At 34.3% G+C, this 23,829-nt stretch overlaps 1 protein-coding gene across 2 annotated transcripts in view; it reads left to right on the top strand.

Annotated features, from left to right (window-relative positions):
• DACH2 (dachshund family transcription factor 2) overlaps window positions 1-23,829 on the top strand; it is a 675,532-nt gene that overhangs the window by 224,657 nt on the left and 427,046 nt on the right. For both annotated transcript variants that reach the window (XM_055375960.1, XM_019018988.2), the window contains exon 2: window positions 1,827-1,865. In XM_055375960.1, the coding sequence (XP_055231935.1) occupies window positions 1,827-1,865 (39 nt within the window). The remainder of the gene's footprint in view (window positions 1-1,826; window positions 1,866-23,829) is intronic.

Consider the following 23,829-nt stretch of genomic DNA (forward strand, 5'->3'; position numbering starts at 1 on the left):
TTAACTTGTAGGCCTTAAATCCCTGGAGTTATAGCTAGTTTGTTAAGCGCTATTGTAAAGTACATTCCTTACATTGGACAAGATCAATGAGAAATTTTCAAATATCAAGGTAAACTCCTAATTTTCTGAGTAAGTTTTAAATTGTTAATAAAAGGACAGTTAACTCATGGGTGTTTATATATTCATTGAATAATTCTAACATGAATGTTTCTGTAGTCAATGATTTCAGAGTCTAAGTTTAACCTATGAAACTCATGCCATAGGAGATGTAAATGATTTTGATTTTGGTGAGGATTAGTATAATTATATATATATATATTTATATAGTATAATTATATATATTATACATATATATATACATATAAATATATATATATTTATATAGTATAATTATATATATTATACATATATATATACATATAAATATATATATATACACACACATAGTGATAGCCAAAAAGTTTGTTGAGCTTAGAAAGTTTTATTGTTAAAAAAGAGACGGACCTTTGGTAAAATTGAAAAAATGCCCTCAAATCCAGTCATATATAGCCCATTAAAATAAGGAAGGATGCATTATCACTGACTTGGTGTGTATGATTATATTTTATTTAAGAAAAGTGTCACCTCAGAAGAGGGTGGGTGAGTGAGATGTAAAGCAAAATCAAATAGTTATGGCAGTGGAGTGACAGAATGTAAGAGTAGGTGAAAAAAGGCTCACCTTCACTCTTACCTCCTCTCCCCAGCAACCCCAGATATATTTTCATTTTTTTTTAGAGCACTCTCTACAGACTTTGAGCAGAGAAACAGTTGCTTTTCAAAAGCAAACAAAACAAAACCAAACAGATGATATTTTTGTTTTTGTTCAACAAAAAGATGATGAACTAACCACATATACTTGTAGTGGGCATTATAGGAAGATTCCCGTTTCTGTATTACTAAGAAGTACATTAAGGGTTAAAAGAACCACATTATAGTCCTCACAGTTTTTTTTTGCATGTCATTTTAGATTTCACCGTTCTTTATTAAAGGATTGGAGAACACTGGGAGTTACTGCACTGCTGGAAAGAATAATTATTTTGTTAACAAGGCTAATTATGTGTTTTTTAAAATGGATCTCTTTTGTATGTGTTTAATTTCTTTTGTGTGGATGTGTGTATGACTGTGTGTGTGTGTGTGTGTGTGTGTGAATGTGCATGTGTAACCCTTGTGAGGAAGATGTAAGATAATTCAGTATGCTCCAGAAAAATGTATATAGTGATCTGTCGGAGATCAATGGCTCCATGTTTAGGAAATAAGCACAACATTGATATTGGCTTACTTTCATCATCCTGTTGGCCAAATAAAAGATGAAAAAAAATTAGAAAGGGATTTTTCCCTCCAAAATGTTGGAATACCTAATGGGATGGGAAGGAAGGCTCTTGAGAGAGAGGGAAAAGACATAATATTGCTGAATTTTTTTGGAATTGTTACGACCCAAGGCCACTTTCTTCAACAGAAATCTATAACCTTATTTCCTTGTCTTCATATATGGAAAAGCCCTAAACCACATGACATTTCACATTATTCTTTAGTCAATGTGGATTATACTAGAAATGTGCTAACATTATTCATATATTTAAAACACTAATAGCAATTCAGGCTTCCTTACCTTCTATGTGCTCTTCCCTGCTGGTGTTTCATTGTGTGTAACCTATCTAAAATTTCTGCAGAATTTAGGAAGATGTTTTGTGAAATATAATAAAGCCTTGCTTAATTGGAAGCTAACTAACCAGAACTCTCAATTAACCAGTTTTATTTATTTATTTTCTGCTACACTCTCCTTTTAGAAGGAAGAGGCAAATGACAAGAAAACAAGCTGTTAACAGGTATTTATGTATTTATTTTTTAAAAATCAAATTCCTGAGAATGTCCTGGAGCCTGTACAGATTCAGCCACACTTTCATAATCTTGTTCCCTGTACTGTACTCACTGAGGTAGGAAAGTAGAGCCATTTAAAATTTTCAGCAGCAAATGCTGAATCTTGCTTAATCCTCAGTTCATTAGAAAAAATGAAATCCAAAGAGTGAATTACAATCTGTCCATCCAGTTGGAGGTTATAAAGCAGAAGTTAGAGAAAGGCTGCAAGGTTGGTTGGGGTTGAGTGAACAACACTGACATAAAAACTTTGACAGCTATGTAAAATAATGGGGAAGTTATTCAGATGTCCACCCGCCCCTTTATTCTGGAATGCTTAGGAAGGTACATTCACTTTTGCAGGGCAGCACAGGCTATTAAGTGTGCTACAACGATAATGGAAAAGAATCTGGCTTTCTAATCTTCTGAGTCATTCTAAACATTAGGCACAGATACGTGTTGTAGGCATGTTAGAAGTTCTAAAACATTTAAATTGTTTTCTTCTAATATTTTAAACAAATATTTGGAAGTCTAAGAAGATTTATATTTGAAACCTCTTAAAATATCTATGAAAATCTTAGTAAAAGGGCAATCAGAGATAATATATTGTTCCAGGCCTCAGACATTTTAGGTTGTAGTGGTGAAAAGAACACACAGTGACTCAGAGACAAGGGCAAAGGAGGGGAACCCATGATCCTAAAATATATTTTGATAGTTCCTGTCAGTAGTGCCCCTCTTCTCTTCCACACTTCTTTCTCAGGTTACATTAACTTTTGGTGATTTTTTTTGCCCCTTTCTTTAGGGCTGCCCTTGATGCAGGCTTTATCCATATTTTTCTATAAGAAAAATGTCATGGAGCTGTAGGGGAGATGAGGACTATACCGTGGATTTATCCTGGGTTTTCAACATACAAAATAAAACATCACTATGGTGGTGTTTCTAGTATCTGTGACATTTTCTATATTAAAAGTTAGTTTTACATGTCATGCACACTAAATAATACCCAAGTGACCTGAAGCAGTGGATGTGCCTCCTTAAGTGCCAAACTTTCTATTAGACAATGATATCAATGCTGGGGAGACTAAAACCCACTAGATTTGATTAATGACTGAGTTTAACTGTAAAATAGTAAATGGATTATGTTTTGAGTCTAGGCTTGGATATTGAAAGTGTTTCCGATTTTATATGAATGCAATTGAATTCAGGCGTTGAAATTGGCTTTCACTTTATTTTTGATTTTCTAGTAAAATGAGAAGCAAATTAAGTCAAGTTCTTTCTTCATTAAATATAGCAGTAATTTATAACTATATAGATTTATTTCTGGATTATCAAAACATATTTTTCATATGTACATATATATATATAATATTTTTACATTTATTGCAATCAGAGAAGAACCATGAAGTGTTTTTGAAAGTATATGTATCAAGTCACTCACATAAACTATAGAGAAACCAGGAGAGTCGCAAACTCTAATGCCTACTGAGGCAAGGATGGTGACATAAATGAAAGACTATAAGCAATACAGAATGGTTGGGACTATGGTGAACCAGGGAGTATATATTCTTTTCCAAAGTGGTGGCTGTTACTCAGCTTGGCTGATTATTACCATGTGGGAATGCAGGCTCAGTATTGTTAAGATCTGACTTTTTAAAAGAAGCTGGGAATTAAGATTTTTACATGAAATTCTCCAATTCTTAAATGTTGGTAACTAACTCAATAAAAAGCAAAACAAAACAAAAAAAGCAACACTGCACAGGCAAAACAAAATCCATCTGGGGTCAGGATATAGCCCATGGGCTGTCAGTTTGCGACCTCTGCTCTAAATTGTGAGTCCTCAAGATACTGCAATTACAAAAAGAATCACAGTTTGTTATAAATGCACCTGAAGCCTTTGATCATGGAAAATTCATATAAGGTGAATAAATAACCAGTGGGAGTGCTTACAAATAATTATTCTGGTACTCAAAATGGTGGTTATGCGCTTTGTGGGTTTTATTTTTTACTACTTCAAAATAGGCAATATAGTTTTTCCTTCAAGTGATTTGAAAATTAAAATTAAATTAGTATTTTTTTGCTTTCATGTTATCAGTGAAATGCAGTATGAAACAGATTATTACTGCCATGTCCACAAAAGAATACTTAAGTATAGTTCTCATCACATAACATAATTAAGGTTTCTATTTAAAGTCCAATTTATTTTGTTTTAATAAGAAGAAAGCCACGTGTATAACATGTGTTGTTTTATTTTAAATTGGCTTGCCTTTAAACAAATTCCCAATTCCATCTAGCAAAATTCCTTTATTTTTACAAATGGTTAAAATAAGAAATAAAAGAAATGTAAGCAGTTAACACAACAAAACTTCATTTGAACTTTGATAGGCATTGGCAAAGATAAAACAAAGTTGGTCATCTGAGATTTTATTAAAAGGTAACTGTTTGACTGATCTGAGACTTTGCTTGTTTGTCTGTCCTGCCATGGACCTTAGCACATAATCCCACTGTGCTACAATGCTTTTGACATCTGTATGCCCCTTTCATCACTGGCAATCCAAAAGCATATTTGTCTAAAAAGGAAACAATTAAATTCCAATCTCTCTAGAAAAAAAAAGAAAGAAAGAAAAAGAGAAAGAAAACACCCCACTGTTAAACCTGCTTTAATGGTCACAATGATTTGTACCATAAATCCTTAGTGAGGATGGTAAATTAACATTTTCACTTCTGATGAGAAAGTCGAGAACTTTAAAAAGAAAAGTGAAAAAAGAAAGAGAAAGAATTGAAGGCATTATCTCAAATCCTAAATAAACTAGAAAAAAATCTCATTCCTTGACAAACTATTCTAGTTGCAGATTTAACACAAACACACGTGAAAGATGAGAAATTGTTGGGTAACTGGTCAACACATATAACAATGTGCAAAATAGCTGATGTTTACTTAAATAAAATTTGGGTAGACAGTGCTGCCCTTTCCAGATCATCAGCTAGTTTTGACCACAAGTAATCTGTTACCTGATTGGGATGCAATATGTTTAAATATACTAATTAATGAAACTTATTTACTAAAACTCTAATAATTAAGGATCTTTAGTTAAGTGGTTAATCCTCAAAGGTAGAGAATTTAAGAAATGAGTGATTATTTGATGCATTTGACCAGCATAGACATATAAATAAGATAATTCAGGATAAAATATTGATGAACAATTAATCCTCTTTTTTTGCCAAGACATAATAATATTTAACATTTATCAAACGTGAGTTCAGGTGATTTTTCACATATTAGTTCTTTTAATCATCGTAACAACTCTATAAGATAGGTGCTGCAATTATAATCGTTGTCTTACAGTTGGTGATACTGAGTCACAGAGATGGTTAAATGATTTACCCAAGGTTATACAGCCTATAAATACCAGGGACAGCATTTGAATCAAAGCAGTCCAGTTTCAAAGCTCATCTACTTTGGGCCAATATATTTTATAACCGGCCAAATGGAATCAGACTAATTAGAAAAACACCTCATTTACTATTATATATTAAATGACTTATTGAAAAATGACATTTCTATTCAGAAATCAAGTTTGGTAGCATCATTTTGATAGTGTAATAAATTAGCAAGATTAATTATAAAATAGTTCAGATAGAGCAGGAAGAAAAAAATAAGGAAGTACTGAGAAAAACTTGTGGATCAATATTCAGGTCTACATTTTGCTACACTTAATCCACAGTTTAATTTTAAAAATTGGATCTGAAAAAAATTTGTATCTGTGAAACATTAATATTATGACTAACAATAATCTCCTTTTTACTCCACAAATGAAAGATGACCACTAATCCTAAAATCAATGTGTATCATTGCTGTGTCTTTTTAAAATTATGTATGTATTTATACACAAACAACATGCAATGTTGGTTTTTGTGGTTTTTTTTACTTTTTGTTTTAAGATGTATCAAACTGTTGTGATATCATACTATTCTTTTTAAGTATTTTTACATTATGTTTTTGAGATTTATCCGTATTGATATATGTAAATCTAGTTCACTTATTTTTTAATTGTCCGTTATACTACCTTGTATAACACAATTTGATAATTCTTTCCTATATCCATAGGTTGATAATTAGATTGTTTCCAATTTTTTGTTGGAAACCATGCTGCAATGGCCATGTCTTGCACCCATGTGGGAGTATTTCTCTAGGATATCAGCCTAGAAGTGCAATTTCTAGGTTGTGGGCTATGTGTGTCTTCAACTTTAATGGTTACTGCCAAATTGTTCTCCAAAGCTGTTCTGATTTACTCTCCTACCAGCAATATACAAGAGGTCCCATTTCCTCACATTATTGCCAGCGTAGTAGATATTTTTAATGAACGATCTGTTTGAAGAAAAAATAATTCTTTTTATTCTGTTATGATTATACACATACATATAAAATATTGATTCTGATCACTTAGCACAGATAAAAATATTTACAGATACTATTTTTGTCATTATTCTTCATCTTAAAACATATGTAATTAAGATAAGGATTAAAGATACTATTTTAAATTTGTAAAGTATTGTCTAAGTTACAAGCACTTTCCCATAAACTTTCATTTGATGAGACAGTACGGTATAACAGCAAGAGCTCTGGGGAAAAAAAGAGTCATAAGTCCATCGACTTAACTCTGCACATAAATCTGTGGCTTTGGATCTCAGTTGCTGCATCTTTTAAGTTACAGTATTAGACTAAACAATCTCTTAGATAAATAGTATATGCTTTGATCTATGATACATATCTTTCCTTTTCCTTGAAGCTATAATTTACTTATTGTGCATAAAACATAAGGAGAAAATTGAATTTGGTCAATTTGTGAAAATTGTTGTAACACTCTCTCTGGCTCAGTTAATAAGATCATAACTTTACTATCATTATATTTACATTTCTTCTAATTCAAGGACAGTTAGGGGTGGATGGTGGAAGAGAAGATGTGACACATGATTTTGAATTCATGGTCAGTTTTTCCCATTTCAAAGCATCACATTCTAAATGCTGAAATAAAAAACAAAGAAAGCTCAACAACTATTTGTTATGACTTTGTGTTTGCTTTCAAGCTCTTTTTATGCACATTTCTGATTCAGAAGAAAATATTCAAGATTTTCAGCTCATTTAATGTTTGATTCCAGCAGTACTTTTATGGTGCTACACGTAACTACTTAAAGTAGAGAGAGGACTCAGGTTGACGACTCTGTATATTCTTTCTTTCTTTTCTTTTCTTTTTTTCTAAGGACACGAGCCCATGAAATAGCCTCAGGAGGTCCTGAGACACGTGCCCCCTTTATTTCTTTTTGAATAAGGGGGTAAGTAATTAGATTTTGTGTTTGGAGAGAGACTTTTTATTTGAAAGATCTGGATCTTTATCCTGAGGTTTAACACAGAACTTTCAGCTTTTCTTAGATTCTATGTGTATGGGAAAGACCCCTGAGTTAGAAACCAAACTGTCTAATATTACAGGAGATTAAAGTAGAAAAGGGAATCAGTAGAAACTGATTTTATTTAAACTCTCAGAGTTGCAAATATGCTACATTCATACACACACACACACACACACACACACACACACACACACACGTCCTCTTGCCAGCACAGAATATCTGTTATTTTCAATGACTTTTAAAAAGAAAACTTAACCTGTGAGGACATTGAACACTGGTTACGAGTGAAGCTTCTACTTATGGAAGGTGGCAGTTCTGGCAAACAAAATATAAATCAGTTAATCTCTTGTGATGAAGACATTCTTAGAGACCTTTCTTTCTATAAGTAGTCCTGGGAAAATGTTTTGACTATAGCATTCCTAGAAAGTGAATTGACCTCCTACAGAGTTTCAACACCAGGTATTACAAGAAAATTGTGGTTCACACACTTTGTTCAAATTATCTTCAGATTAATACAATTTGCATACATATACCTAATTGTCCAAATGTAACAATAAGCCTAGAGAATCCCATGTAAGTTACTTTGGGCCTGTTTGTTAACGGACTGTGGGGCCCATATTTAAGATCTTTCATTGCTATTTTTGCTAATTGCCATCCTGTTTTTAGTTTAAGTATACTCTGGAAACCACTATTTTATTGCATTGCTTCCACTAGTTCAGAGAATCAAAATCTCTGCCAAGATAATCTACAGTATTTCTGCCCAGATGCTACCTATCCTATGTGGAGATTCAACTGGGTTAGCTAATTTTTTTCATAAACACGAAATAAATCACTTAAAACACAAGCTATCTCAAAATCTTTAATACAGTTTCAAAGATGTAGGTCAGAACATTTTCAAGACAACACTTCTTGGATATATTTCACCAAGTAACTGACAAGACTATTGGGAAATTAGTACTCTCATTAAAAATATATTGCAGTTGCTCAGTATTTATTAAAAAACAAGAAAGGAGGAAATATGAACATTGTCATATGGCCTTTATCACCTGCATTATTCAGAAATGCTATATGTATTTGAGGCGTTGATACATCTCTATTCGCAAAACCAATTGCAGTCGTTCCTTGAACTACTCCTTACTGAGTATCCCCACTTTTGTTAGTCTGAACGAAGCCTTGGCAAACAAAACTTGTTATCTTTTATCAAAAAAAGTCAAAACCATGGACACATTTGTCTTGACCACCGACTTCAAGAATACCCATGTGCTTTGCCAAGGACGGCATCTAGATAATAATACTATAATATTACTATAAAATATTTTCTTTTATTATTGAAAACCCAGTTTGAACCTTGAGCAAGTCATTTACATGCTGTTTCTTTGGGATTACCTACATTCTTGTCCACTCTGACCTTGTAATATTTCTCACAGTTGGAAATGTAATGCAGAGTGACTAAGATAATGTTGTTTACACAGACTTTAAGTGGAGTGACATTATAGTCAAGCAAGTGTCACATCACCCAATGTGAAGGAAGACTTAATTACCATAATCCTGTGAATACTAAAATTTCTTAGCCACGTGTAGCATAATAATGTAATGTTTTGCATGTACATTTAATAATGCAAAGGTGTCTCAGGCTGTGTGTTTCTTTAAAAATGAAAGCAAAGTGGGATTACAGAAAGAAAATAGACTTTTGAAATTGGAGGATACTTATCTGAATGTTCAGGTGAAGTCTGTCGTTTCTTTTAAACTCCAAAGAGTTGCCTAGTGATGTGAAAATGAAGGGACTGCTGAAATATCCATAAATCTATACACCAATGAGTAGGGTGACAGACCATGAATTTCTCTGGAGGGCACAGGGTAGATGTAACTAAATGACTGAGACAGGATAAAGAGGAAAGGCTCATAACCACCTATTATTGTGCAATGGGGAACATATCATTAATTTACAAAAGAGTGGTGACATTTTCTAAAATTGTATAGCCCTATTCTTAAAAGTTTGTCAGTGTAACTAATTAGTTTCTAAAATGGAGTTGATTCTAAGACCCACTATGAATGCATTCGAAAAGGCAAGGCATTGTCCCTAAATTGGTAGGGTTTGTAATACATCTTGATGAATGCTACAAAAATAATGTTAAGAAATAGGACTATTATGGTTTGTAGTCCTTGAAGGAATTATGTTCCATGGCAACGTGCCCTAAAGACATGTCCTGCTTTCTGTTTTTGATAACACTGAGTTTTCAATACAAAGAATTCAATTGCTCAATGGGTTCTTCTCCCAGTGTATGAGGACTCTAAAGATCTTTTGTTATTTTAGGCTATCATTGGAATTTTTGTTTTTAAACTAATGTTAATGTTCAAAAGAGGGCAAGTATAAAATGAATCAGCAATAAAATGTGAAGTTGTTTTAAAATAAATCCATTAGAAAGGTGAGATGTAAAAAATGTGTAGCTCAATCAATAGATTTATGTAAGTGATATTCATAATTTATGATTCAAAATACTGTATCATCTGAGACAGTGTTCCAGATGTTTTTAAAAATGTGCAAAAGCTATTAAAACATATAAAACATCGAAGCCTGTTAATAACAGCAGCCATGCTTTACAATTAGGAGAGTTTAAAAGGATTGTGAACTGATTTATCATTATAAAATATTCTTCCAATAGAGAATACTTTTTCTGAAATATATAAACAACATTTTCTTTGGTTTTCATTTGAACATTTTTATTTCAATTTGGACGTTTTCCTTTTAGCTGGCTAGTCCTAGCCAAACAGTATGTTAGTGTAACATAGTTTGTCAACAGATCTGTATTGTTTTGTTGCTTTAAAATGAAACTAGTCTAAATTACAAAAATGGTGACGTTATATGCTTTATGCTGCAAGTTTTACAAATACCCACTAAATCACATATTAATGTTTCTAACATATTAGGTATAAAGAAGGTAGTAGTTTTTATTTTTTATCATCAAATATACTTGGCATTATAGCACCCACTGTATTCAGAACATTAAGTGAAGGGATTTGGAACATCTGATTGACACATCCCATTTAAAAATGGTGTATACACAGAGGCAGCCCTCCGTATCCACGGTTCTGCACCCTTGGATTGAAAATATTTGAAAAAAAAAACAATAAAAATAGCAAGACAGCAATAAAAACAAACACAAATAAAGATTCAGTATACAACAATTTACATAGCATCTACATTGTATTAGGTATTATAAGTAATTTAGAGATGATTTAGAGCATATAGAAGGATGGGCACAGGTTAAATGCAAATACTATGTCATTTTACATAAGGGACTTGAGCATCCATAGATTTTTGCATCTTTGGGGGGTCCTGGCACCAATGCCCCTGGGATATCGAGTGATGATTGTATTTTACTTTTTAGTAGCATTAAAATCACATTGTGCTTTCCATAGTTTATGACTGTCTTCAAAAATCACTCTGAATTTTGGAACTAAATTAGATACAATTAATGTAGGGTAAAGCACTTTTTAATAACCTTGGGTTCAGCACAGAATTGGTTAAAGGCAGTGTGTGTGTTTTTAAATACGCTTTTATTTTTAGGACAGTTTTAAAAATAAAATACAGAAAGAAAGCAAATACTGCACTGAGAGTTCCCATTCACCCTGTAGCCAGTTTCCTCTGTTGTTAACATCTTACAATTACAGAATCAATTTGTCCCAACTAATGAACCAGTATTGATACACTGTTAACTAAGTTTACACTTTACTCATATTTCTTCAGTTTTTCTCTAATGTTTCTTTTCTGTTCCAAAATGTAGGACATCACACTTTATTTAATCCGCGGGTCGCTTAAAGCTCCTCTCAGCTGTAACAGTTTCTCTCCTTGTTTTCAATGACCTTGATAGTTTTGAGGAGTAGTGGTCAGGTATTTGTAGGATGTCCCTCAACTGGGGTTCACCTGATGCTTTTTTCATGATTAAATTGGGGTTATGTGTTTTTGGGGGAAAGACCCCAGAGGTAAAATGCCATTTTCATCATATCATGTCAAGGGTTTGTTTTGACATGTTTTTTATTACTATTTACTATTTACTATTACTATTACTATTATTATTATATTACTATATAATATTACTATTACTATTACTATTACTATTACTATTTACTATTGTTTTTTATTACTGTTGAGATTGACCTTAATCACGGGGCTCAGGAAGTATCTGTCAGGTTTTTCTATTGTAAAGTCTACTCTCTTTCTTTTTTTTTCTTTCTTTCTATATTATACTCTTTAGCAGTCTTTGGAAAGCAGTCACTGTGCAAAATTATTTGGAATTCTTCTAAATGGGAGATTTGCCTTTTCTGTCCCATTTATGTATTTATTCAATTATTTATATCAGCATAGACTTCTAGGTGTTTATTTTATACTTTGGGTTATAATCCAGTACTACAATATTTATTTTATTGCTTAAATTGTTTCAGCTTTGGCCATTGGGAGCTCTTTCAGTAGGCTCCTGTGTACCTTTGACATGCCCCCAACATTGTGGATTTTTTTCATACACTTCCTTACTTTCTTGCACTAGATGTTCTGACTCATCTTGTATATTTCCTGCTCCAGTCCTGGAGTCAGAAACCATTTCTTCAAGTAGTGGTTAGGAGAATTTTTGATGTGCTCAATCCTAAGAAAGTGCTAAAGGTGGCCAAAAAAGAGGGTCAGAGAGTCTCTGTTGGTTTCATTTTCTTGTCTCCTAAATTTTCCATCATCCTGGTAATGCACATCAGTCTTATTCTCTCACCATATGAATTTGCCCATTACTCTTATAACATCCAGCAGCAAGAAAAGAATGAAAAGCCTCATAGTCTTCTACAGTCACACACCTTAATTTTCATGCATAGGTTTAGAAATGTGCTATGTAACTCCAAGATACATGTCCTACCTGAAACCTATCCCCTTATCCCGCATCCCAATACACTACTTAATCTTCAGTTTGTGAGTCACTCTGGGCTCATTTTATTTTTCTCAGAGAGGGTTTTGGGGTCAAATAAATTTGGGAAATATGGGATTAAATAAAGGTAAACAAACTTGGTTACTGCAGGTCTTCTTGGAGCCTATAATTTGTTAATTTGCTTTGTGATTCTATAAGAAAATATATTATATAGAAGGTTTTCCAGTCTTTTTTGATTAAAGTAGCTTTTTGTTCTGGAAACTAGTATTCCATAAAATGCACTTTAGGAAATGCCGTACGAGTGGTAAGAGGCTGGAATTTGTCTTTGGAAATCTTGTGTTCAGTCCCTCACTGGACCATCTACTAGCTCTATGATCACAAGCAAATCACTTAACATCTAGAAGTCTCTATTTTTTTAATCCATAAAATGAACCTAGGAATTTCTCTTCCAGGGTTGTTATGAAAAGCAAAAATGAGTAAAACCAAAACTTATAAGAATTCTTTGAAAATGCATAATTCAATGCAAATTTCCTAAGCACTGTAAAGGTCAGGACCATGCCTTTGTTTTGCTAACCATTGTCTGTTTGGTATCTAGCATATTTTCCTGGCATTTAGGTTTCAATATTCAATAAATATTTACTGAGCAATTGAATTATATTACTAACACTTACATTATTTTCTATTTCTCACCAAGTATTGTATAGCAGTTTATGACATTTTATAAATTACTTTTTGATATTAGAAGTCCATGTAGCAAAATGCAGGCAGAAACATACAGTTGAAATGGCTATATATGCAAAAAAAGCCCCCAAACTTTTGATTCTAGCCTTTGTTTTGCTGAGCATGTGCTCCCAGCCAATGGCTGGCTGCATTCTGATTAGTTTTCATTGCTTCAAGCTGACCAGATTTTCCTTTGAAATAAGGGCACTGAAGCTTTCACCTCAATTCTGTGGTGATGTAAAATTCCTGCTGCAGAGTCACTGAGCTGGTGCTAGAAGAAGAGGAGCACCTGTGAGCACAGGCTGACAGGAGGCCCTTGGAGCCCTAGAGTGTTGAGGCTACAGCTGCTGGGTTGAGAAGCAGTTGGAAGCGCTTTGTCACTCCTTCTTGTGCAACCACAGGAGATCCACTAAAGGATTTTTACTTTCTTTGGATGTATAATTTGTGTTATCAGGAGTTATGGAAAGGATCTCTTTTATAAAATTGAAGACAGAGTGAAGCTTTGATGGGGGTGGCAAGTTAGGCCCTGTTAAGCAATATATTTTGGTGAGAATAGTTTGGAGATAGTAATAGGGCCCTCATGTCTCCCATTTTGCCCAGTTCCCCACAAACCAATGTATTCTGTACGTATTCCCAGAGGTAAACTTTTCAGTTTCTAGCTTCTCTTTACAGAGAATCAACTGGAGCATGTTTATTGTATTTGAATGTGAGAAGTTGTCAGCCTCCCTGGAAATGCTACGTTAATATTTGAAGTCCAGGAAGAACCATGTAGCTTTGGAAACTGCAAAAATATTTCAATCAAATTCTAGGCTTTGGGATTAGTGAGACAATGGTCAAGATCAGTTTAGGGGGTCTTTCCTTTCTTAATATTTAAATCATAATTATATATACTAGCATACCTTTGTCCATTATGTAATTCATGAATGCTAGAAAACAGAAATGTTTTACTTAAAAAAACTCTGTATGGGATAATGGTGGCCTAGCATTTTCCACAGGCGTTGGTCGGAGTCAGAAATTCTCTAATGATAGTTAATTTTATGGCATTGCTGTTATTCATACTCTGAAATAGCAATTTTCTCCCTATCTGTATCTCTCTTGCTCAAAAAATACAGACTTTAAGGCTTATATAAAATATGTGTTTCAGTGAGAAAGGGAGGGCTTAATATTAGACTATACAGTACTATGACTTTACTGCCTTATGGATTTATTATTATTCCCTGACCCCACACCTGAAACTACTGCTTTCTTTCAAAAGCTAGACTACTCATTCGTAGTATCAACTGGTACTTTCATTTAAATTATTCACTACAGTTTTCCACCAAATATCTTAGTTCTTTATTTGATTGAAATGAATAGATGGACATTCTTGCAAGTATGTTCTTGACAATTTTGCAACTTTATTAGGTAAAATATAACCATCTTCTTTTAAATGATCAGTTATGGGAAGGAGTTTTAAGCGAATATTTCAACCTTAATCCATAAATTACATTTAGGAATCTTTCCTTGCACTTTACAAATTTATTGAGTTTACTGAACTTGTAGCAGCACAGCTAAATTCCAGCAACTGCAAAAATAATTAGTGACATTAAGTTGAAAATGTTGTAAACAAGTGAAGTTATTATTCATTCTGTACCACACTACAAATGTGGGAGGACAAGTTAAATGATAAATTAGGCATGAACTGCTTTAATCTGTAAACTGAACATGTTAGCAAATGGCTTGCGTTTGTAATTAGTATTTATGGCCACAGGAGAGTGCCTCTTTAAAAACAGTGACAGAAAATTGATCAGTTTAGGTCGTCATAGCAACCAAAAAGTCCCATTGCTTCTGTTAGGTTTGGGTTATTATGCTATATACTCATGCTTAGAAATATATTTATGAACTGTAAAGATAAACGATAAACTACTCAATAATGTAAAAGAGGTTGGGATGCCGAAATGCCAAACTGACAAAGTCCAAATGAATACCGAATTACTCGATAACGAGCTTAAGTGTTCTGCGGTTGTCATGACATTTCTTTTACAAAGCAAATGATGCTGGAAAAAAAATCTTAAAACTAGACTAAAATGCAAATCCTTTTATGACAGTATGTGGTTGTCACGTTCATAATAACAGACAATAATTGATGATTTATAAGATGACACCATGGCAACAGAGTCTTTCATCATTGGCACCCCTTGGTTACTTTTATATTAGACGCTTGAGGATGCCTGTGAAAAGTTTCCAAGATGACATACAAGATCTACTCTTATTAGCTCTCGTTTAAAACAGGGTGGAAGCATTGTCAAGATTTTGGAATCACCTGACAAAATAAAAGCTGGCAATGTCTCTGGTTAAAAAAAAAACATCTCTGCTAAACTAATTTATTCCCATGTAAGCACATTCAGTAGCTAAAATTGGACAGATTTGTTTTGGTCACTTAACCTTTCAAAGAAAGTCCGTAATGCCTCTCAAGTTTGAGTGTAAGCTGTTAGGTTATTTAAAATTATGGTGAATGATAATATCCTTATACAGGAGGTGGGAGAAGCAGAGAGGGAGTGCAGGAAACCTTGACCTTGCTTTTAACTCCTAAAAAGATGATTTTAAAAACAGGATTTTAGTGCTGAGGACTTTATGAAAGTGGAATCAATTTGTAATTAGATATTCTAATTTATCCCATTTAATGTATTTGGCAGGCTGAGGAGTAAAATGTTGGAATTTCTTAGAAGCAATAATCTAATCAGTTTTTCGATTATAGATTATTATTATTTTTTCTTTTTTGAGAGACAGTCTCACTCTGTCACCCAGGCTGGAGTACAGTGATGCGATCTCAGCTCACTGCAACCTCCGCCTCTCAGGTTCAAGCGATTCTGCTGCCTCAGCCTCCGGGGTAGTCGAGATTACAGGCATGCACCACCACACCTGGCTAATTTTTGTATTTTTAGTTAAGACAGGGTTTCACCATATTGACCAGGCTGGTCTCGAACTTCTGACCTCAAGTAATCTGCCCACCTCGGCTTCCCAAAGTGCTGGGATTACAGATGTGAGCCACCTTGCCCAATTATAGGGTATTTAAAATATAGGAAATATAGTAAACCTCCTCTCTTGGTTTTATTGTCAGTTTATGAAAAAATAAAATCCTTTAATATTTGGAGCTTTTGAAAGGTTTCTTGGCCTGGTGTGGTGGCTCATGCCTGTAATCCCAGCACTTTGGGAGGCTAAGGCGGGTGGATCACCTGAGGTCAGGAGTTGGAGACCAGCCTGGCCAACATGGTGAAACTCTGTCTCTTCTAAAAATACAAAAAGTTAGCCAGGTGTGGTGGTACACGCCTGTAATCCCAGCTACTAGGAGGCTGAGGCATGAGAATAACTTAAACCCAGCAGGCAGAGGTTGCAGTGAGCTGAGATCATGCCGGTGCACCACTCAGGCTGGGTGACAGAGTGAGGCTCTGTCTTAAAAAAAAAAAAAAAAAAGACTGGTTTCTCGATTATTCAGTCACCTATTTGATTGAACCAAAAGTCTAGACAATACGTTTTGAGGTTCTTTCCAGTGGAATTGTACTATAATTTATAAGGGGTTGTAGAAACACCAACTATTTGAAATATTGAATATAAAATACTGAAACTACCACATGTAAATGACATAAGTGGAATATAACCATGTACATCAAAGTTAACCTCATCTTTCTACATGAGGTTTTAAAAAATATGGCTTTGAGGATTTTTCTAAACACTTATTTCTTACATAATTTAAGCTTTTGTAAGGATAAAAATCCATAGTACTCATTTCCTTAAGAACATCACATAACCAATTACATAAAGTAGGATCTCTGGTCATACTTTTTATTGATACATTCCCTACAAAGTGGTGTAAGGGATATAAAATCCTTAATTTAGGAGCCCCAACTATTCTTTGCTGCAAAGAATCTGCAAAATTTGTTCCTAGTTAACAGTTAAGAAAATGGGGTTTACCATTAAATGTAAGAATGATTTACCTTTACTCATATAAGAAAATAAGTTGTTTAATTCTGAATCTTATTCTAGATCATGGGTAAATCACACAATAGAACAGGATTTTTTTTGCACTAGACACTAATAATTTATTTTTCATTTTCTTTTTTTCATTTTTTAAATAGTTTGTAATTTTTTTTATTATACATTAAGTTCTGAGATACATGTGCAGAACGGGGGCAGGTTTGTTACATAAGTATACATATTTTTCATTTTCTTTATTAAAGAAAACATGTTTTCTCCAACATTTTGCTATAATGGATGTTTCAATTATTAATTTTATATTTGTTTTCCTATCCACTTCCATAATGATGTTCTATTAGAATAATTGCTTAGTTGAAGGGTATAAACATACATTTTGATACATTATGCTTGATTCTGAATTTGATTAAAATGATACCTGTTCTTGGCAAACATTTTACTCTGTGATGTATAAAATGTATAACATGTAGAACATATTGTTTCTGTTTTCTAGGAGTTTATAATTTAGTCCACAAAGATACCAACTATGAGCCTGAATAAACCATAAAATAATCCCAAAGTACTAAAGAAAGGGTGATATTGTATGATATATAGACTACAGACATAAGAATTAAAATTACTCAATTACTCGTGGTAAGAGAAAAAGTTAGGCTGAAATGGTTTTGTGGAGGATAATAAGTCAGGACATAAGATTATCCAAATTTAGAACTTAAGTCAATTTGGGAGATTTGAATCATCAGAAAACTGTTGCTCTAGATTTTAAGAGCCCACATGACCAAAGGCAGAGAGCTAGAAATAATTATGGCATATGGTGGGAATACTAAAGAACACTTTCCCACTTACACTGAAGTGGTATGACTGCAGAACAAGAAAAATAACACTTAGATATTGCTTACTCACCTGATTTGCTTCTCTGTCTCCATTCTTGACTAATCTTGAGAATTAGTCCTTCGTTAACAGTGCTACACACGCTGCCCCTCTTGCTCTTAGAATAAAGTTAAAATATCTTAACATAGCTTACAAGGTCCTATGCCAGTGGTTCTCAACCAGAGGTGATTTTTGCTCCTATGGGACATTTGGCAATGTTTGGAGGCCTTTTTGGTTGTCGCAATGGGTGGTGGTGGTGCTATGGCATCTAGTGGGTAGCAGCCAGGAATGCTAATAAACATCCTATAATGCACAGGACAGTTCCCATAAAGTGGAGAATTATCCAGCCTAAGATGTCAATAGTGCTGAGGTTGAGAAAAATAAGAAATGCCACCCTGTAGCATTTTATCTAACCCCTGCCCACCTTGTTAATCTTTTAAATCTTAAGCTACTTTCTCCCTACTCATTATCAATTCAATTACCTTGGTGTCCTTGAACATTCCATTTTCTCTCTCACATTCAGAATTTCACATATGCTGTCTCTCTACCTGAAACACACTTCTGTTCCCCTTCTCCCCATACCTCAGCCCTTCATCTTGCTAAATCTACTCATCATTCTATATACGCCTATCAACTAGATTCTTTGATTGCGTGAGTCATGCTTTATCCATCTTTGTATTCCCATTGCTCAGCATGTTGTTTGAGACATAATAAATGCATGTTAAAGCAATACATAGATTACTGGAGAGTTTCAATGCTAAGATAAACAAAGGTGGTTAAGGGTTTGGGTGATTATGTATAATGGCTGTGGCAATAAAGAGAATAAAGTAACTTTGAGAGAAACTGCAAAGGCAGAACTCCCATGGCTTGGTCACTGATTCGATGTGGATTGTGACAGAAGAGTTAAAGATGATTTCTACATACCAGGTAAACTGAGGGAATGGGTATAGAAATTATAGAATTGGGAAGGAATCTTTATTTTGAGGTATCAGATAATGGGAATCTATTTTTATTTACTTGGTGATGCCTATAAGCAGCTAGAAATAGAGTTTAATTTGGGTGAACTTGGTATTTCTGTAACTGTGGGAAAGCAATTTAACTTCAGTCTCTTCATTTGTAAAATGGAGAAAGAATGAGTACCTACCTGACTGGGTGGGATTAAGTGAGTTAACACATATAAAACACTTATCTTTATCCCAGTGTTGGACATAGAATTAACACTTAATAAATGGTAGCTATTTTATTATTATTATTATTATTGTTATTAATTATTATTTTCATCATTATAAATGTCTTTTTTTCCTTTGTCTCTGCATTTTGAAATTATACCTTTCAGTACAGCTACTGCTTTCCCATGAAACTTTTTGTGATGTTTCAGGGTATCAATGATCACCTTCCTCCCCTGTAACCGTATAGCATTCTACATTAACTGCTTTTTTTTGCACTTCTCATGTACTGCCCAATCCCATGATTGCATACGTGTTTACGTTATGATCCCTGTTATATTGTAAGTTCTTTTAGGGTAAGACTCCGGCTTACTCATCTTTTCCTGACATACAGTAAGTGCTAAATAAATATTAGTTTATGACAATTAGTTATAATTTTATTATTGTCATTGGAAAGTCATCAACAGAGGTATTATAGTTGACTCAGAATTAATATGCCTTCCAATTTATATTCAGTATTAATGCTCCTAGTATTTTCAAAGACTATCGTTTTATGAAATAGAACAAAATATCATTTTAAATTAAGTGCTAAGTAATCTGAGAAATTTAAAATGTATTTAATTGATGCTAGTCAAGTTTCATTATTATAGAAAAGCCTACCTGATAAAAGAGTATTTCTTTTGAAAAGTTTGATATTTTCAAGTTGCTAACTAATAGTGAAAGATCTTTTGCTTATAAGCTATGAAAGAATATTTTTGCTTGTAATGCCAAACCTTTGAAGAAACTGGGATATTAAACAATCTTATGAAAATGGTAAAGATTTTTAAAAATGAAATAAGCAATATCATGCATTTGTAAGACTGTATATCCTTTCTGACTTCCTTTAAGATATAATATATAAAACATCATGTTGGTAAAGTGTTCAGAACCAAGTTTAGGAAATATAGCCCAGGGGTGTCTGAAGAGTTTTGTAGTCACAATAAATAACATAAGAACTTTGATATGAGACATTCTTACTTGTCTTTTGCACACAATTTACTTTGATTCATCAACTCAATAAAGTGCTCTGTGCATAGGAAAGTGTTTTATATTTGCAATTTATTTATTTACATGGCCATCATCCCTACTTGGGCCAATCTTCTATTGCTATTGATGTGTTTGGAACTGCCATTGGAAACAACTGAGACTCTAAGTGCACATCTTAGGGATACATTTTGTCTTTGGTTGAGATATGTAAAAAGGGCAGTATCATAAATGAATCTTAACTGAAAGGTTACATGAGCATCCTCTCTGATTTATAATGATGATCTCTAACATATAGCCCCATTTGGGTGAAATAATTTTCTAATGTATTACAGTATTTTCTTCTAAGCAATTTCACTCTCTCATAAAAGTAGATCCTTTCCAAGTGTTCAGTAGCTTTAGTAAAATTGTACATAATTAATGAAGTTATTTTAGTCATTTGGGATAAATTATGTGATACAACAAAATATATGTTATATATATAATATTTCTTTTTTATTTTTATTTTATTATTATTATACTTTAAGTTTCAGGGTACATGTGCACAACGTGCAGGTTTGTTACATATGCATACATGTGCCATGTTGGTGTGCTGCACCCATTAACTCATCATTTAGCATTAGGTATATCTCCTAATGCTATCCTTCCTTCCTCCCCCAACCCCACAACAGTCCCCGGTGTGTGATGTTCCCCTTCCTGTGTCCAAGTGTTCTCATTGTTCAATTCCCACCTATGAGTGAGAACATGAGGTGTTTGGTTTTTTGTCCTTGCGACAGTTTGCTGAGAATGATGGTTTCCAGCTTCATCCATGTCCCTAAAAAGGACATGAACTCATCATTTTTATGGCTGCATAGTATTCCATGGTGTATATGTGCCACATTTTCTTAACCCAGTCTATCATTGTTGGACATTTGGGTTGGTTCCAAGTCTTTGCTATTGTGAATAATGCCACAATAAACATACGTGTGCATGTGTATTTAAAGCAGCATGATTTATAATCCTTTGGGTATATACCCAGTAATGGGATGGCTGGGTCAAATGGTATTTCTAGTTCTAGATCCCTGAGGAATCACCACACCGACTTCCACAATGGTTGAACTAGTTTACAGTCCCACCAACAGTGTAAAAGTGTTCCTACTCATCCACATCCTCTCCAGCACCTGTTGTTCCCTGACTTTTTAATGATTGCCATTCTAACTGGTGTGAGATGGTATCTCATTGTGGTTTTGATTTGCATTTCTCTGATGGCCAGTGATGCTGAGGATATTTTCATGTGTTTTTTGGCTGCATAAATGTCTTCTTTTGAGAAGTGTCTGTTCATGTCCTTCACCCACTTTTTGATGGGGTTGTTTGTTTTTTTCTTGTAAATTTGTTTGAGTTCATCGTAGATTCTGGATATTAGCCCTTTGTCAGATGAGTAGGTTGCAAAAATTTTCTCCCATTCTATAGGCTGCCTGTTCACTCTGATGGTAGTTTCTTTTGCTGTGCAGAAGCTCTTTCGTTTAATTAGATCCCATTTGTCTATTTTGGCTTTTGTTGCCATTGCTTTTGGTGTTTTAGACATGAAGTCCTTGCCCATGCCTATGTCCTGAATGGTAATGCCTAGGTTTTCTTCTAGGGTTTTTATGGTTTTAGGTCTAACAGGTAAGTCTTTAATCCATCTTGAATTAATTTTTGTATAAGGTGTAAGGAAGGGATCCAGTTTCAGCTTTCTCCATATGGCTAGCCAGTTTTCCCAGCACCATTTATTAAATAGGGAATCCTTTCCCCATTGCTTGTTTTTCTCAGGTTTGTCAAAGATCAGATAGTTGCAGATATGCGGCATTATTTCTGAGGGCTCTGTTCTGTTCCATTGGTCTATATCTCTGTTTTGGTACCAGTACCATGCTGTTTTGGTTACTGTAGCCTTGTAGTATAGTTTGAAGTCAGGTAGGGTGATGCCTCCAGCTTTGTTCTTTTGGCTTAGGATTGACTTGGTGATGTGGGCTCTTTTTTGGTTCCATATGAACTTTAAAGTAGTTTTTTCCAATTCTGTGAAGAAAGTCATTGGTAGCTTGATGGGGATGGCAGTGAATCTATAAATGACCTTGGGCAGTATGGCCATTTTCATGATACTGATTCTTCCTACCCATGAGCATGGAATGTTCTTCCATTTGTTTGTATCCTCTTTTATTTCCTTGAGCAGTGGTTTGTAGTTCTCCTTGAAGAGGTCCTTCACATCCCTTGTAAGTTGGATTCCTAGGTATTTTATTCCCTTTGAAGCAATTGTGAATGGGAATTCACTCATGATTTGGCTCTCTGTTTGTCTGTTTTCGGAGTATAAAAATGCTAGTGATTTTTGCACATTGATTTTGCATCCTGAGACTTTGCTGAAGTTGCTTATCAGCTTAAGGAGATTTTGGGCTGAGATGATGGGGTTTTCTAGATATGCAATTACGTCATCTGCAAACAGGGACAATTTGACTTCCTCTTTTCCTAATTGAATGCCCTTTATTTTCTTCTCCTGCCTGATTGCCCTGGCCAGAACTTCCAACACTGTGTTGAATGGGAGTGGTGAGAGAGGGCATCCCTGTCTTGTGCCAGTTTTCAAAGGGAATGCTTCCAGTTTTTGTCCATTCAGTATGATATTGGCTGTGGGTTTGTCATAGATAGCTCTTATTATTTTGAGATACATCCCATCAATACCTAATTTACTGAGAGTGTTTAGTGTGAAGGGTTGTTGAATTTTGTCAAAGGCCTTTTCTGCATCTGTTGAGATAATCATGTGGTTTTTGTCTTTGGTTCTGTTTATATGCTGGATTATGTTTATTGATTTTCGTATGTTGAACCAGCCTTGCATCCCAGGGATGAAGCCCACTTGATCATGGTGGATAAGCTTTTTGATGTGCTGCTGGATTCGGTTTGCCAGTATTATACTGAGGATTTTTGCCTCAGTGTTCATCAAGGATATTGGTCTAAAATTCTCTTTTTTGGTTGTGTCTCTGCCAGGCTTTGGTATCAGGGTGATGCTGTCCTCATAAAATGAGTTAGGGAGGATTCCCTCTTTTTCTATTGATTGGAATAGTTTCAGAAAGAATGGTACCAGTTCCTCCTTGTACCTCTGGTGGAATTCGGCTGTGAATCCATCTGGTCCTGGACTTTTTGGTTGGTAAGCTATTAATTATTGTCTCAATTTCAGAGCCTGTTATTGGTCTGTTCAGAGATTCAACGTCTTCCTGGTTTAGTCTTGGGAGAGTGTATGTGTCAAGGAATTTATCCGTTTCTCCTAGATTTTCTAGTTTATTTGTGTAGAGATGTTTATAGTATTCTCTGGTGGTAATTTGTATTTCTGTGGGATCGGTGGTGATATCCCCTTTGTCATTTTTTATTGCATCTATTTGATTCTTCTCTCTTTTCTCCTTTATTAGTCTTGCTAGGGGTCTATCAATTTTGTTGATCCTTTCAAAAAACCAGCTCCTGGATTGATTGATTTTTTGAAGGGTTTTTTTGTGTCTCTATTTCCTTCAGTTCTTCTCTGATCTTAGTTATTTCTTCCCTTCTGCTAGCTTTTGAATGTGTTTGCTCTTGCTTCTCTAGTTCTTTTAATTGTGATGTTAGGGTGTCAATTTTAGATCTTTCCTGCTTTCTCTTGTGGGCATTTAGTGCTATAAATTTCCCTCTACACACTGCTTTGAATGTGTTCCAGAGATTCTGGTATGTTGTGTCTTTGTTCTCGTTAGTTTCAAATAACATCTTTATTTCTGCCTTCATTTCGTTATGTACCCAGTAGTTATTCAGGAGCAGTTTGTTCAGTTTCCATGTAGTTGAGTCGTTTTGAGTGAGTTTCTTAATCCTGAGTTCTAGTTTGATTGCACTGTGGTCTGAGAGACAGTTTG

The sequence above is a fragment of the Gorilla gorilla genome, chromosome X (genome assembly GCF_029281585.2).
Source record: "Gorilla gorilla gorilla isolate KB3781 chromosome X, NHGRI_mGorGor1-v2.1_pri, whole genome shotgun sequence".
In the NCBI taxonomy this organism is placed as follows: Eukaryota; Metazoa; Chordata; class Mammalia; order Primates; family Hominidae; genus Gorilla; species Gorilla gorilla.